Source organism: Theobroma cacao, chromosome 7, assembly GCF_000208745.1.
Source record: "Theobroma cacao cultivar B97-61/B2 chromosome 7, Criollo_cocoa_genome_V2, whole genome shotgun sequence".
Taxonomy (NCBI): domain Eukaryota; kingdom Viridiplantae; phylum Streptophyta; class Magnoliopsida; order Malvales; family Malvaceae; genus Theobroma; species Theobroma cacao.
In genome coordinates, this window is record NC_030856.1 from 4,196,755 (window position 1) to 4,208,757 (window position 12,003).

The 12,003-nt window shown below is 34.6% G+C and overlaps 2 protein-coding genes across 4 annotated transcripts; both read left to right on the plus strand.

The window, feature by feature from the left end:
- Positions 526-1,820, plus strand: LOC18593827. The gene is made up of 2 exons (XM_007021214.2): positions 526-865; positions 1,294-1,820. Exons 1-2 carry the CDS (start codon positions 637-639, stop codon positions 1,521-1,523), a joined length of 459 nt encoding a protein of 152 aa, XP_007021276.2. The 5' UTR covers positions 526-636; the 3' UTR covers positions 1,524-1,820.
- LOC18593828 (monodehydroascorbate reductase, seedling isozyme) lies at positions 2,452-5,196 on the plus strand. Of its 3 annotated transcripts, none has more exons than XM_018125024.1 (2): positions 2,452-2,560; positions 3,367-5,196. In XM_018125024.1, the coding sequence occupies exon 2, from the start codon at positions 3,398-3,400 to the stop codon at positions 5,063-5,065; it is 1,668 nt and encodes a 555-aa protein (XP_017980513.1). In that variant the 5' UTR covers positions 2,452-2,560; positions 3,367-3,397; the 3' UTR covers positions 5,066-5,196. The 3 variants fall into 3 exon arrangements, with proteins under 3 accessions (XP_017980513.1, XP_017980514.1, XP_017980515.1); XM_018125025.1 differs by having other exon boundaries at positions 3,377-5,196; XM_018125026.1 differs by having other exon boundaries at positions 2,550-2,560; positions 3,388-5,196.

The window sequence follows — 12,003 nt, forward strand, 5'->3', positions numbered from 1 at the left end:
GAATGTGGAAGAAGCATGCAAGTGATTGTTTGTTCTTTGTCACATGCTTGCTCTTTGATGTTGTGTTCTAACTTTTAATTTTTAATACTGCAATCATGATTTTCAAGTTCAAGCAAAGAATTAATGGTTGAAAGAGTGGGGTCAAGATTGAGTGTTTGTAAGGATTTGTCTACCAGCAAGTTGGCTGATAATTCTAGGAGACTGATATTTTCATTTTCAACCATTTTCCATTTACATGTATAACTCTAACCTTTTTATTTTGAGCTTATCTTTAGTTTATGGATGAGTGGAAATGTTCGGGCGAACATGATAGCAAGAATAAATACGGCAAAGTAACTAAAAATAATAAATCAAAAATGAAAAAGATGTGGATCATATTATTTGCGTACCTTAATACTTATTACCACTTGGAGACTGAGAAAGGGCATCGAACCTTTTCAATTAAAGCAACCGTTCAGGTATGAACATGTCAGTTGTACAAAGAAGACTACTGCTGCTAGTCTACTACCAAGAATATAATAATGACAAATAATAATCATAATTTAAGACCACTTTCCTTCTACTTGCACTGAATGCGCTTCACTGTTCTTGGCTCTCATTGCTGCACAAGAGAAAAGAACGGAAAGCAGAAAGGAAATGGGTATATGGGACTTCATTTCTTGGTCAACTGACTCAATCAAGGGCCTTTGGCAGAGCTCTTATGATCATAGTCGCGCAGCGGTCACCAAGGTCGACAGTGTAAGAATTGATGCTGTGGAAAAGGTGAGCCAGCACTTGTCTGATCCTGAAACCCGGTCAAAAATATCCAGGGTAGCAACCGATGTTGCCATGAATGCTACCATCGAGGGCCTCAAAGTAATCCCTGGTAAGGAATACTTCTTTGCATGTATATGTTTGTACTATCATTCATTATGGGGTTGTTTAATTCTGATATTTGCAGCTAATGCATTGTTGATCACTCATATTTTGCTAGTTTTTGTATGCTTTGTTAACTCATTAATCTTGATTCTGATGCTGCTGTTTACATACTTTGAAGCTTAGCCATGGTGCATGGTTTTGTTTTTGCATTTTTATCTTCTATCTTAGGGTTTTTAGATTCAAATTGCAATTATTCTCACTTCCTGTTGATTCCCTCCTGCTTACCATACATAATTAGATAATGCACTTCACTTGTTTTTTATGCATCTCTCTAGCAGCTATGGTGATCTGTGAAAATTCAAAGTGTATAAAGATGATGTACTTTTGCTCCTAGCCTTGCATAATTGGCATTTTGGCATTTTGATACCTTTGCAGGTGCATTTCCAACTTATAAAATTGTCTCGGAATCATTACATGATGACAAGAAGTCAATGAATGAGAACAAGTCCAAGGAACAGGAAGAAGGTTTGAAGGCATTGCAAGCGACAGTAAGCAGACTGGAGAAAGAAGTCAGTGATCTGCGTGAGCAAGCAGGGATCCAACAGCATGCTGTTGAGACAAAGCCTCAAAACACAAACTCGGCTGATCCGAAACCAAAGATATGATTCCAGTCTTCATGATGAAGGAATTCATCAGTAGCCATCTTTTGTGGATGATTTAAAAGTTCCTGGTGTCAAGGTCTTAGGAGAATCCTGATTAGAAAGAATATCAAGTATGATCGGCACAATAATTGATCTTTTGTGTGAAATTTTTCTTGTTTCCGACATGTTTGTTTAGTTACAAGGCAATCTTCAAGTCAGGGTGAACTCTGTCGAGGATGAAAATATTTGTGAATGTACTAATGCCTTCATGGCATAAAGTTTACGGTTTAATCAGAACATTAAAGCAACTTTTCCAGATTTCCTCAACTCTTATCGCTTTTCCTGAATGTAGAGATAGTGATTAATCAATGGCTGAGTTAACCTTTATTCTGGGTTATGAAAAAGGAAGTGATGCTTCCTTCTTGCTTGGAAACATAAAAACATGATTATTAATAGATATTCATTTGTATTTTGTTTTCTAAAGGAAGCCAACCAATTGGTTACATTGCGCAATCAATGACCTTCAATTCGATAAGATAGAGTTTTTGTTGGGGGATAAACCAGAATCTATATTTGTTAGATTGTTGGATCAACACTGCTACTCATCTATGTTACAAGTTATTAGCTCATCATTGTGTAATGATAAATTTTCCCTTAAATAATTTGCAGCATGGTAAACAAAGAGAGGATAGAAGGGGGGAGGTACGAGGAAGGAATTTTAGATGATTGGTACTTTATGTAAAGGCTGTCTTTGCCTTCTGTTAAGAAGAAGCATGGTGGTAATAACTAAAGTACTAAACAGTTTCAACCTCATGATCCTTTGGTTTTCTAATTGCATGCTTTTCTTTCTCATGCATGTTGCATCTGATACCTTGCCTCAATGATTTTTTACTTTGCTACATGCTTCGCTTTCCTTATAAAAGAAGCAAAGCTTTTAGCAGGAATCTTCAAATACCTTTTCATTTCTGCTCTCATTCACAATTGCTGTTTGTTATCTTCTTGGCTTTTCTGTTGTTTCTCTCTTCAAGGCAGTTTGGTTTACTCTTAGCCACGAACGGCAGGTAAATACCCTTCTTCTAAATCATTGCTTGAATGCAGGTTTACGTATTTATCCATGGAGATAAGTTCTACTCCATTTGTTCTATATGTTCTTGTTGACTTCTTTTCTTTTATCTTTAGGAGTTCTGTTTTTACATGATATTCTCTAATACAACTACTTTTCGTAGCTATGAAGATGCTGATAATTGTGTGCTGGAGATCAGTAGGACTTTTCTAATTCATTAGAACAAACCTGATTATCCTCTTCTAGTTGTGCTATTTGGAATTAAATGACATTTCATTCGCAATAGATTTGATTCAATGTAACTTAATGCATGGAATGAAACTTGATTATCATGCTAGTAGTAAGGATTGTTTTTCTTTTCAGGTAATACCGGATATGCATAACCCTCCAAATCCAGGCTAATTTTCTGAAAGCCTTTCTTTTCAGTTTGCCTGCAGCAGTTGCTAATTAACCCATAGTATAATGACAATTAGTAGAGTTTCTTGATTGGCAGACATTGACAAAGCATTTTAATGTTTTAACTGCATACACATAATGCAGAATCATGGGTACAGAGATGTAGACATTGTGATGTACTCTAGTCTCTTCCATTGTCATAATCTTTTTAATTATGTTTTCTGTATCTGATCAACTTACAGTCATGTATCATTACCTCCATGACTAGAATTTTTTAACTGGAATTTCTAAAGATTGTTCGTAAACATAAATATTTAGAAATAACCAACTAAAGATAGAGTTTGTTTGTATTAGTACATCTTTACCAGTTCTGGAAAGCTGCATTCTGAGCTACTATTTGCTTACTAGTGCATTTCAGGTATTCTTCAGTTACTCGCCTATGGCTTTGTTCTACCCAGTTTTTGGAAGTCTGAAGATAATCTTTGGCCCTTTTGAACAATGTTTGAACTGTAAAAAAAATTTTGAGGAAAATATGAAGATGATGAAACGACTGTCGGAAGAGTTAGACAGTCTTAAGGAAGATATTGAACTGAGAATAAGTGCAGAGTGTCATGCTGGGACAATGCAAACAGAAGAAGTCAAAAACTGGCTAGAGGATGTCCAGAGGATCAAAAGTGAAACTGAAGTCATCGAACAGAAGGCGGGAGATAAGAAATTCCTCTCAGGTGCATTCCTAGGAAAGAAGGTTGAGGTTAAGGTTGTGGAACTCAAGGCATTTCTTAAGAAAGGTAAAACCTTTCTTGGCTTGGTAAAGTATTTCAGGTACATTATTATTGGTGGTGGAGTTGCAGCAGGATATGCAGCTAGGGAGTTTGATAGGCAGGGCCTTAAGCCAGGGGAGTTGGCAATTATTTCCAAAGAGGCTGTGGCTCCTTATGAACGTCCTGCACTGAGCAAGGGATATCTAAATCCTAAGGGAGCTGCAAGACTGCCTGAGTTCCATGTCTGTGTTGGAAGTGGAGGAGAGAGATTGCTTCCTGGGTGGTATAAAGAAAAAGGAATTCAATTGTTCCTTAGTACAGAAATAGTGAAAGTAAATCTTGGTTCTAGGACTCTGATAAGTGCTGCGGGAGAAACCTTTAAGTATCAGACTTTGATAATTGCAACTGGTTCCACAGTAATAAGGTTGACAGATTTCAAGATAGAAGGAGCTGATGCCAAGAACATCTTCTACCTGAGAGAACTTGAAGATGCTGATGAACTTGCAGAATCAATGAAAACAAAGAAGAATGGAAAGGCTGTGATTGTTGGAGGAGGATACATTGGTCTTGAAGTTGGAGCAGCTATGAGAATCAACAATTTTGATGTCAGCATGATTTACCCTGAACCTTGGTGCATGCCTCGGCTTTTCACACCAGCTATAGCTGCTTTTTATGAAAGTTATTATGCAAATAAAGGAATCAAAATTATCAAGGGAACAGTGGCAGTTGGCTTCAACGCTAATCCCAATGGAGAGGTGACAGGAGTGAAACTTAACAATGGCAGGGTGCTTGAAGCTGACATTGTTGTTGTTGGTGTTGGGGCAAGACCCCTTACCACATTGTTCAAAGGGCAGGTTGAAGAGGAGAAAGGTGGAATCAAAACCGATAAATTCTTCAAGACAAGCATGCCTGGTGTGTATGCTGTGGGAGATGTGGCTGCCTTCCCAATTAAACTGTATAATGAGGTGAGGAGAGTTGAGCATGTTGACCATGCCCGCAAATCTGCTGAGCAGGCTGTCAAGGCTATCAAGGCAAGTGAAACAGGGAAAGAAATCGAAGAGTATGATTACCTTCCATACTTTTACTCTCGTTCCTTTAACCTGTCATGGCAGTTCTATGGAGACAATGTTGGTGACACTGTGCTATTCGGAGACAACAATCCATCATCACCAAAGCCTAAGTTTGGGTCTTTCTGGATCAAAGATGGAAAGGTGGTAGGAGCTTTCCTAGAGGGTGGAACCCCTGAAGAGAACAAGGCTATGGCAAAAATTGCTAGGCTCCAACCTCGAGTTGAGAACGTAGATCAACTGAAAAAGGAAGGTCTTGCCTTTGCCAGTAAGATTTAAAAATGTTTTCGTTGTAAATGGGACAAATTCATGTGTGTTTTGGGCCTCTAATTGACCTGTATATGCAACTAATGACTTGTATTTGCATTGCTTGTTTAATATTATGCAACTTTCTGTATATGGGACCAACATTCATTCCCTTGCGGCTTAACAAGCATTTAAGCTAAATGTCTGCCAGTGCCAGTCTGTGCCTGAACAAACAAAATAAGAGATAATAGTAGGTCCTCGACTGTCGACAGGGTTTCATCTTTAAGAATAATAACATATTTTTCTTCTATTCATAGTGGAGATAACCGAAAGATATAAAGAAAGAGAAAAAAGAATGAAAGAAAGAAAAGAACCTGCACATTGATATAGATTTTCTAGAATATATGGTGTTAATGATAAATATCTGCACAGGAAGGCTTGAGAACTGAACGATGTTCTTGTACAAAGAATTTCCATCTTTCCTCATTGTGGACATAAGATGGTTCTTACATTTTGTGGATGATAATGTTCAACAGGCTGAGCAGTTTGCAATTTGTGCCATAACTTCAGATGTGTGTGTGTGTGTATTTCGAACTTAAGAAACTAAGTGAAAATAATTATGCTTCACAAAAATGGAGAAGACAAGAGAAGAGCCAGAAATAACAAAATGAGAGTAATTATGCCACTACAAAAAAACCTTGTATTTCCAACGGATTTGAAACGGAGTATAGTTAAAATTTTTAATTGCTTGTTTCGACGGATTTTCAACGAAATTTTCCGTTGAAATCCGTTGGAAAATTAAATTTCCAACGAATTTCCAATGGAATTTTCAACGAAAATTTCCGTTGGAAATTTCGTTGGAACATAAAACTTTAAAAAAAATTTTACAATCTTGTTGCAGTTTCCAATGAAAATTTCCGTTGGAACATTAAACTTTAAAAAAAATTTAAATTTTTTTACAGTTTCCAACGAAATTTTTCGTTGGAAATCTGTTGGAACATATAAAGAGTCAATGATATATTAAAAATGTAACTTTCCAATGGAATTTTCGTTGAAAAATTCTGTTGGAAAGAGCCTTTTTATTGCATCAAAGTGNAACATATTAAAAATGTAACTTTCCAACAGAATTTTCGTTGGAAATTTCGTTGGAAAGAGCCTTTTTATTGCATCAAAGTGTTACTGATGTTTGTAACTTTCCAATAAAATTTTCCGTTGAAAATAATAATAATGTTAAAAAATTATATAATTTAAATTTTTTTAAAAAATTTAGATATCTTTTTAAGCAAATACATAGTTATTGAAGTAAAATTTTGGGCTCTGTTTAAATTTGTTTTCCTTTGAATAATTTTGTACAATTTTTTTAACTTGAATGAATCATACAATATTGATTAATACTACGGAATTAGGGTAATGTTATATTATTCCAAAATTGAAAAAAATTTCTATGTAAAATTTTATATTTTATAAAAAACCATGATTTGATATAAAAATCATATTAAAATGTATATATTACTTTATTTACATTTTAATTGTAATTAGCTAATATATGTAAATTAAGATTGAAGTTTTATAATAAACTTATTAATATTTGTGCTTAAAAAATATCATTTTATTATATCTATGTATTCATGCAATTCTGACCGAGAGCTATATAAAATAAATATATATATAAACAATTATGATTTAAGAAAAAAATCGATAAATAATATGAGATATATTAAATAAGGGTCTACATATATATATGTGAAGATATAATTTATGTAAGGTTATAGTAAATTTCATTTAGATGATTAATGTAATAGGATCCAAATCACACACATATATATATACACACCATTTATAGTTACTATAACTTGTAATGTCTTTTAACACACACACATTCTATTATATATTATGTTACTATAACTTGTAATTACTATTATATAAATGAGTTACTAAATAATATATATACCTTTGTTTATATCAATTTACAATATATACACTATAATACTTATAATACATATACTTTATAATATAAAACTTGTAATATCTTTTAACACATACATTTTATATTATATAATATGTTTATTTATAAAAAATATAATTACTATTGTATTATAAAGTAAAGATGACGTTATATATATACTTTTGTTTATATAAATTTTTAATATATAAACTTAATAATTTAAAAAGAAGTTGTGATATTAGAATAGTTTTTTTACTTAGCAATTTTTTTAAATTTCATGTAAATAAAGACAAATTAATTCATATAATCAATAAATTTATGATTATTAATTAATTTATAAGGTCTTTTGATAACTATGTTTTATATAAATTCAATTTATTTAAAAAAACATAATTCTTATTTTTTAGATACACTATAAACATTTTAATATATATTTATTTTTTATTTGATAAGAATATTATGAAAATGATAATTTTCATACTTATAAAATTTATATAGCAAAATGTGTTTTTAGCACATTAATCCAAATGTTAAATATTTATTAATAGTCTTTTATGTTAAAAGAATTAAAAAAGGAATAAAATTTACTTGCCCATCCCACCCCCCCGACCCATCTGTTTCCTTTTTTTCTTCTCTTTTATTCGGGTGCCACTCCTTCCCTCCTTCAGCCAACTCCTTACCCGATTGTTCTTCCCGACCCGTAGCTCTCTCTAAAGGCATTCCTTTTCTAGCTGACGACAGAAGGCGGAAGCCCCAGCTCTCTCTACAACCGACGGCACAGGAACCCAAATCTGGTCGGCTCTCGCTTCTTCCTTTTCCAGCCGGTGACACAACCCCAAAGCCCCAGCTGTCTCTAGAACCGGCGGCAAAGCAACCCAGATCTTGTCTCTCTAGCTTCTTCTTTTTCCAGCAAGCGACACAAGGCTGAATCGACCTAGCTCTCTCTAGAACCAACGACACAACAACCTAGATCTTCTCTCTCTTGCTTCTTCCTTTCGCCGATGGCAAGCCCGATGCCCCAACACTCTCTCTAAAATCGGTGGCACAAACCCCAAACTCCATAAACTCCCACCGACGGTTGGCACCCTTTCATCCAAAGCTCTATTTGTCTATGTATATATTTTTTCATATTCAGATTTTTTTTGTATTGTTTGGTATTATTTGGTTTGTGGATTGAGGTTTCTGGCTGCTAGACTAGGGAATTGATTTTGGCTTTGTGTGTTTTTGGGTTGCTAGGGATTTTAGGAATTTTTACTATTGAGTTTTTGGCCCCTGGATCCCCTGTGCTACACTTGTGAATTGTGATGGGTTGTGGTCTTTGCGATACATAAAAAGTAAGGTGTTTACAGCTAGTTGCTGGCCTACCACGCCAAGCTCGGGTCTTTCATCGGTTGATCTGACTTTTCTCTCCAACAGCCCAGCCACAACCAGGGTCTGCCAACCGCGTGGGTGTCTCCCCAAGCTCCACGCCCTTGTTTTTCCCTAGTTGCCGGCCTACCATGCCACACTCGACTCCTTCATCGGTTCATCTGAATTTTCTCCCCAACCGCCCAGCCACAGCCACTCCCTACTGGCTGCCTTTGTGTCGCCCCAAGCCCCACGCCATTGTTATTCCTCAGCTGAGATTTTGGTATAGGATTTTGTTAAACTAGGTTCATTCTTAATAATTGTTATGCAAACAAGATTTGATACTTCAACCATGGCTGTATGTTTCTGAAAATTGATACCTTAAAAATTAAATTTTATACATGCGAATGTCGATGTTGTCCTTAGTTTACGAGATAGTTTTTCATTACCCCAGATTGTAATTAGTACTTTCGTACTTGTGAATTTGGTGATAATGCTGTTGTCTGGTTCTCCATATATTTATTTTTTGTTATTTAATTTTAAGTTTAAGATATTTGTTTTTTATTATTTAAATTTTAATTTAAATTTTTTTGTGGAAGAAAAATTAATGTGTAGTTAATTTTATGAAATACGTAGATAAATATGATTGTTTATCTATACAGATTCGGGTATACATTGAGAAATTGTATAAAGAAGATTTTAATAATTTTGGTCTATAATCAGATTTTTAAACGGGTTAGGGTAATTATAAGGTAGTAAAAATGTAATAGGGTTAGGGTTAGGGTATTTTGAAAAAAATATTCGGGTAATTAATAGGGTTAGGGTAGTTGAGTTTTTATAGGGTTAGGGTTCGGTTTAGGGAAATTAGGGTTTAGGGTACATGAGCCGTTGACATTCCTAACCCTAGGGGTTAATTTTGTATATCTTGTTTATTTGATGTTTATCAAGATTTGTTTATCAATTGATGCGCCATTTGTATTTTTAATGATGTTATTGTGTTTTAATTATTTGATTTTCGGTTACAAGCCTAAACGTTTCATTGCTTTAAATTCAGTCAAAGGATAAGGTCGGCTTTGGAAGCATCAAACCTGTGTTCGGTCTGCTTCAAAACTTGATTGGGTTTTGGTCTAATTTTCGAGGTGAGTAAGATAAACACACAAGCAATTACTTGTTGGTATTTGATAACTGACCACCCCTGTTAAACTTTAATTTTATAAATAATGATACTAGCCTTTCCAACGGATAATAGTACATATATTTTTTGACCCGTCCACAATACTCATGCTGTTCAATCTGATGCTATCCTAATAAATATAAACCATTTTCCTAGGTTTAACCGATAATTCATGTATGCAATAATTTATACTATAAGGGATACTTTGCAAAATATATGTAATTTTGAATATATACATATATATATATATATATAACACGGATACATATTTGAATGTAGGGTTTAACAAATTGTTTTGTTTCCATCAATACAAATTAGTCTTGATAATGATATTCTGTGATACTTAGGATTATAAAATGTCGGGAGATCGCTCTTGGATGTATGGTCGATTACATAATGGATTCATTACAGCTGAATTTGTAAATGAAGTTACTGAATTTATTAATTTCGCATGTTCGATGACTACATTTATGTGGAAGAATAAAATTAGATGCCCTTGCACACAATGTAGTAACAACAAGTTCTTAGATAAAGATAAAGTCACAGAACACCTCCTAAATCGTGGCTTTACTAGGGCTTACACAATTTGGAGTTTACATGGGAAAGATCGTGTTGGACAATCATCAAGAAGTAGATCTAGAGTTGAACCATCCCTTAGATTTGAGAGAGATGCTGCTTTTCGAGAACCTATATATGAAGATGAAATAGAAAATTCATATACTAGAATGGTTAGGGATGCTATGCGTCCCGAAGTTGCTTTCAACCATAGTTCTGAAAATGAGTCTAGCTTTGTGGAAGAAGATCCCAATCCAAATGCGTCTTTCTTTTACTCTTTATTAAGCAATGCAGAGGAACCTTTGTGGGTAGGTTGCATAAAGCACACAACGCTTTCAGTTGTGTCGCAATTGTTAAATGTTAAGGCGGAGTACAATTTGAGTGAATCATGTTTTGATCGACTGTTAGAGATAATAAAGAATATGTTGCCATCTGATGAGAATTTACCTATCGACTTTTATAGGATGAAGAAGAAAGTAGCAAAGCTTGGTTTGGGATATATCAAAATTGATGCTTGTAAGAACAATTGCATGTTATTTTATGAGCGATTCGCTACATTTGAGCATTGTCAGGTATGTAGACATCTTCGGTATAAATAGAGGAATTCAAGTATGAAAAGACATAAGAAAATTCCTTACAAGATTTTGCATTACTTGCCACTTATACCGAGGCTTCAAAGGTTTTATATGCATGTAAAACTGCTGAACATATGACGTGGCATGCGCAACACCACAGTGATGATGGACTCCTTAGACACCCTGTTGATGGTGAGGCTTGCCAACACTTCAACCGTACACATGAATTCTTTGCAATGGAACCTCGAAATGTAAGACTCGGGTTATGTGCTGACGGTTTCAACCTTTTTGGATCGACTGCCAAGCCTTGTTCTGTTTGGCCAGTAATGCTTTGTGTGTATAATTTACCCCCATGGATGTGTATGAAACAACAATATATATTTCTTAACATGGTTATCCCAGGTAAGAAAAGTCCAAGTCAAAATATAGATGTTTTCTTGAGGCCTTGGATTGATGAGTTGACTTTATTATAGAGAGAAGGTATTGTGACCTATGATGCATATAGGAAACAAAATTTTCATATGAGGGCAGCATTATTGTGGACAATTAATGATTTTTCTGCTTATGGTATGTTGTCAGGGTGGAGTACATATGGACGATTATCATGTCCATATTGCATGGAACATTCTAAATCTTTCATATTGGAACATGGTAGGAAACCTTGTTTCTTTGATTGTCATCGGCAATTTTTGCCAACTAATCATCCTTTTAGGAGGCAGAGAGATAAATTTATTAAAAAAAGAGTTGAACATGACTTACCATTTCCTCAATTATCAGGCGAAGAAATATTGACACGTTTGAATGAGCTTCCTCATCTCCCATTCGAAACAAAATGTGGTGAGCGAAAGAGTTCAGGATATGGTGTTTGTCATAATTGGGTGAAGAAGAGTATATTTTGGTCTCTACCTTATTGGCATGCGCTTCTTATTCGTCACAATTTAGATGTTATGCATATTGAACGTAATTTTTTTGAGAATATACTCAACATAGTGATGGATGTTAAAGGAAGGACAAAGGACAATATAAAGGCACGACAAGATTTGAAGGTGTATTGCAAGTGGCCAAAATTGGAATTGGTGGAAAATAATGGAAAACTGTACAAGCCCAAAGCTGCTTACACATTAAATAAGGAGGAAATAAGAAATGTCTGTGCTTGGTTTAAACAATTGAGATTACCAGATGGTTTTGCGTCGAACATTTCTCGGTGTGTTAATGAGATTGATTACAAGATTTATGGGATGAAAAGTCATGATTGTCATGTTTTTATGCAACGATTGCTCCCAATTGTATTCCGTGATATGCTGCCTCAAAGAATTTGGGATTCAATTACTAAGATATCTCAATTTTTTAGGGATTTGTGTGCAACTGAAATACC

Coding starts and splice junctions, on each gene's coding strand:
- LOC18593827 (XM_007021214.2), top strand. CDS start 637: ATGGGTATATGGGACTTCATTTCTTGGTCAACTGACTCAATCAAGGGC. Junction 866..1,293: donor GGGCCTCAAAGTAATCCCTG/GTAAGGAATACT, acceptor ATACCTTTGCAG/GTGCATTTCCAACTTATAAA.
- LOC18593828 (XM_018125024.1), top strand. CDS start 3,398: ATGGCTTTGTTCTACCCAGTTTTTGGAAGTCTGAAGATAATCTTTGGC.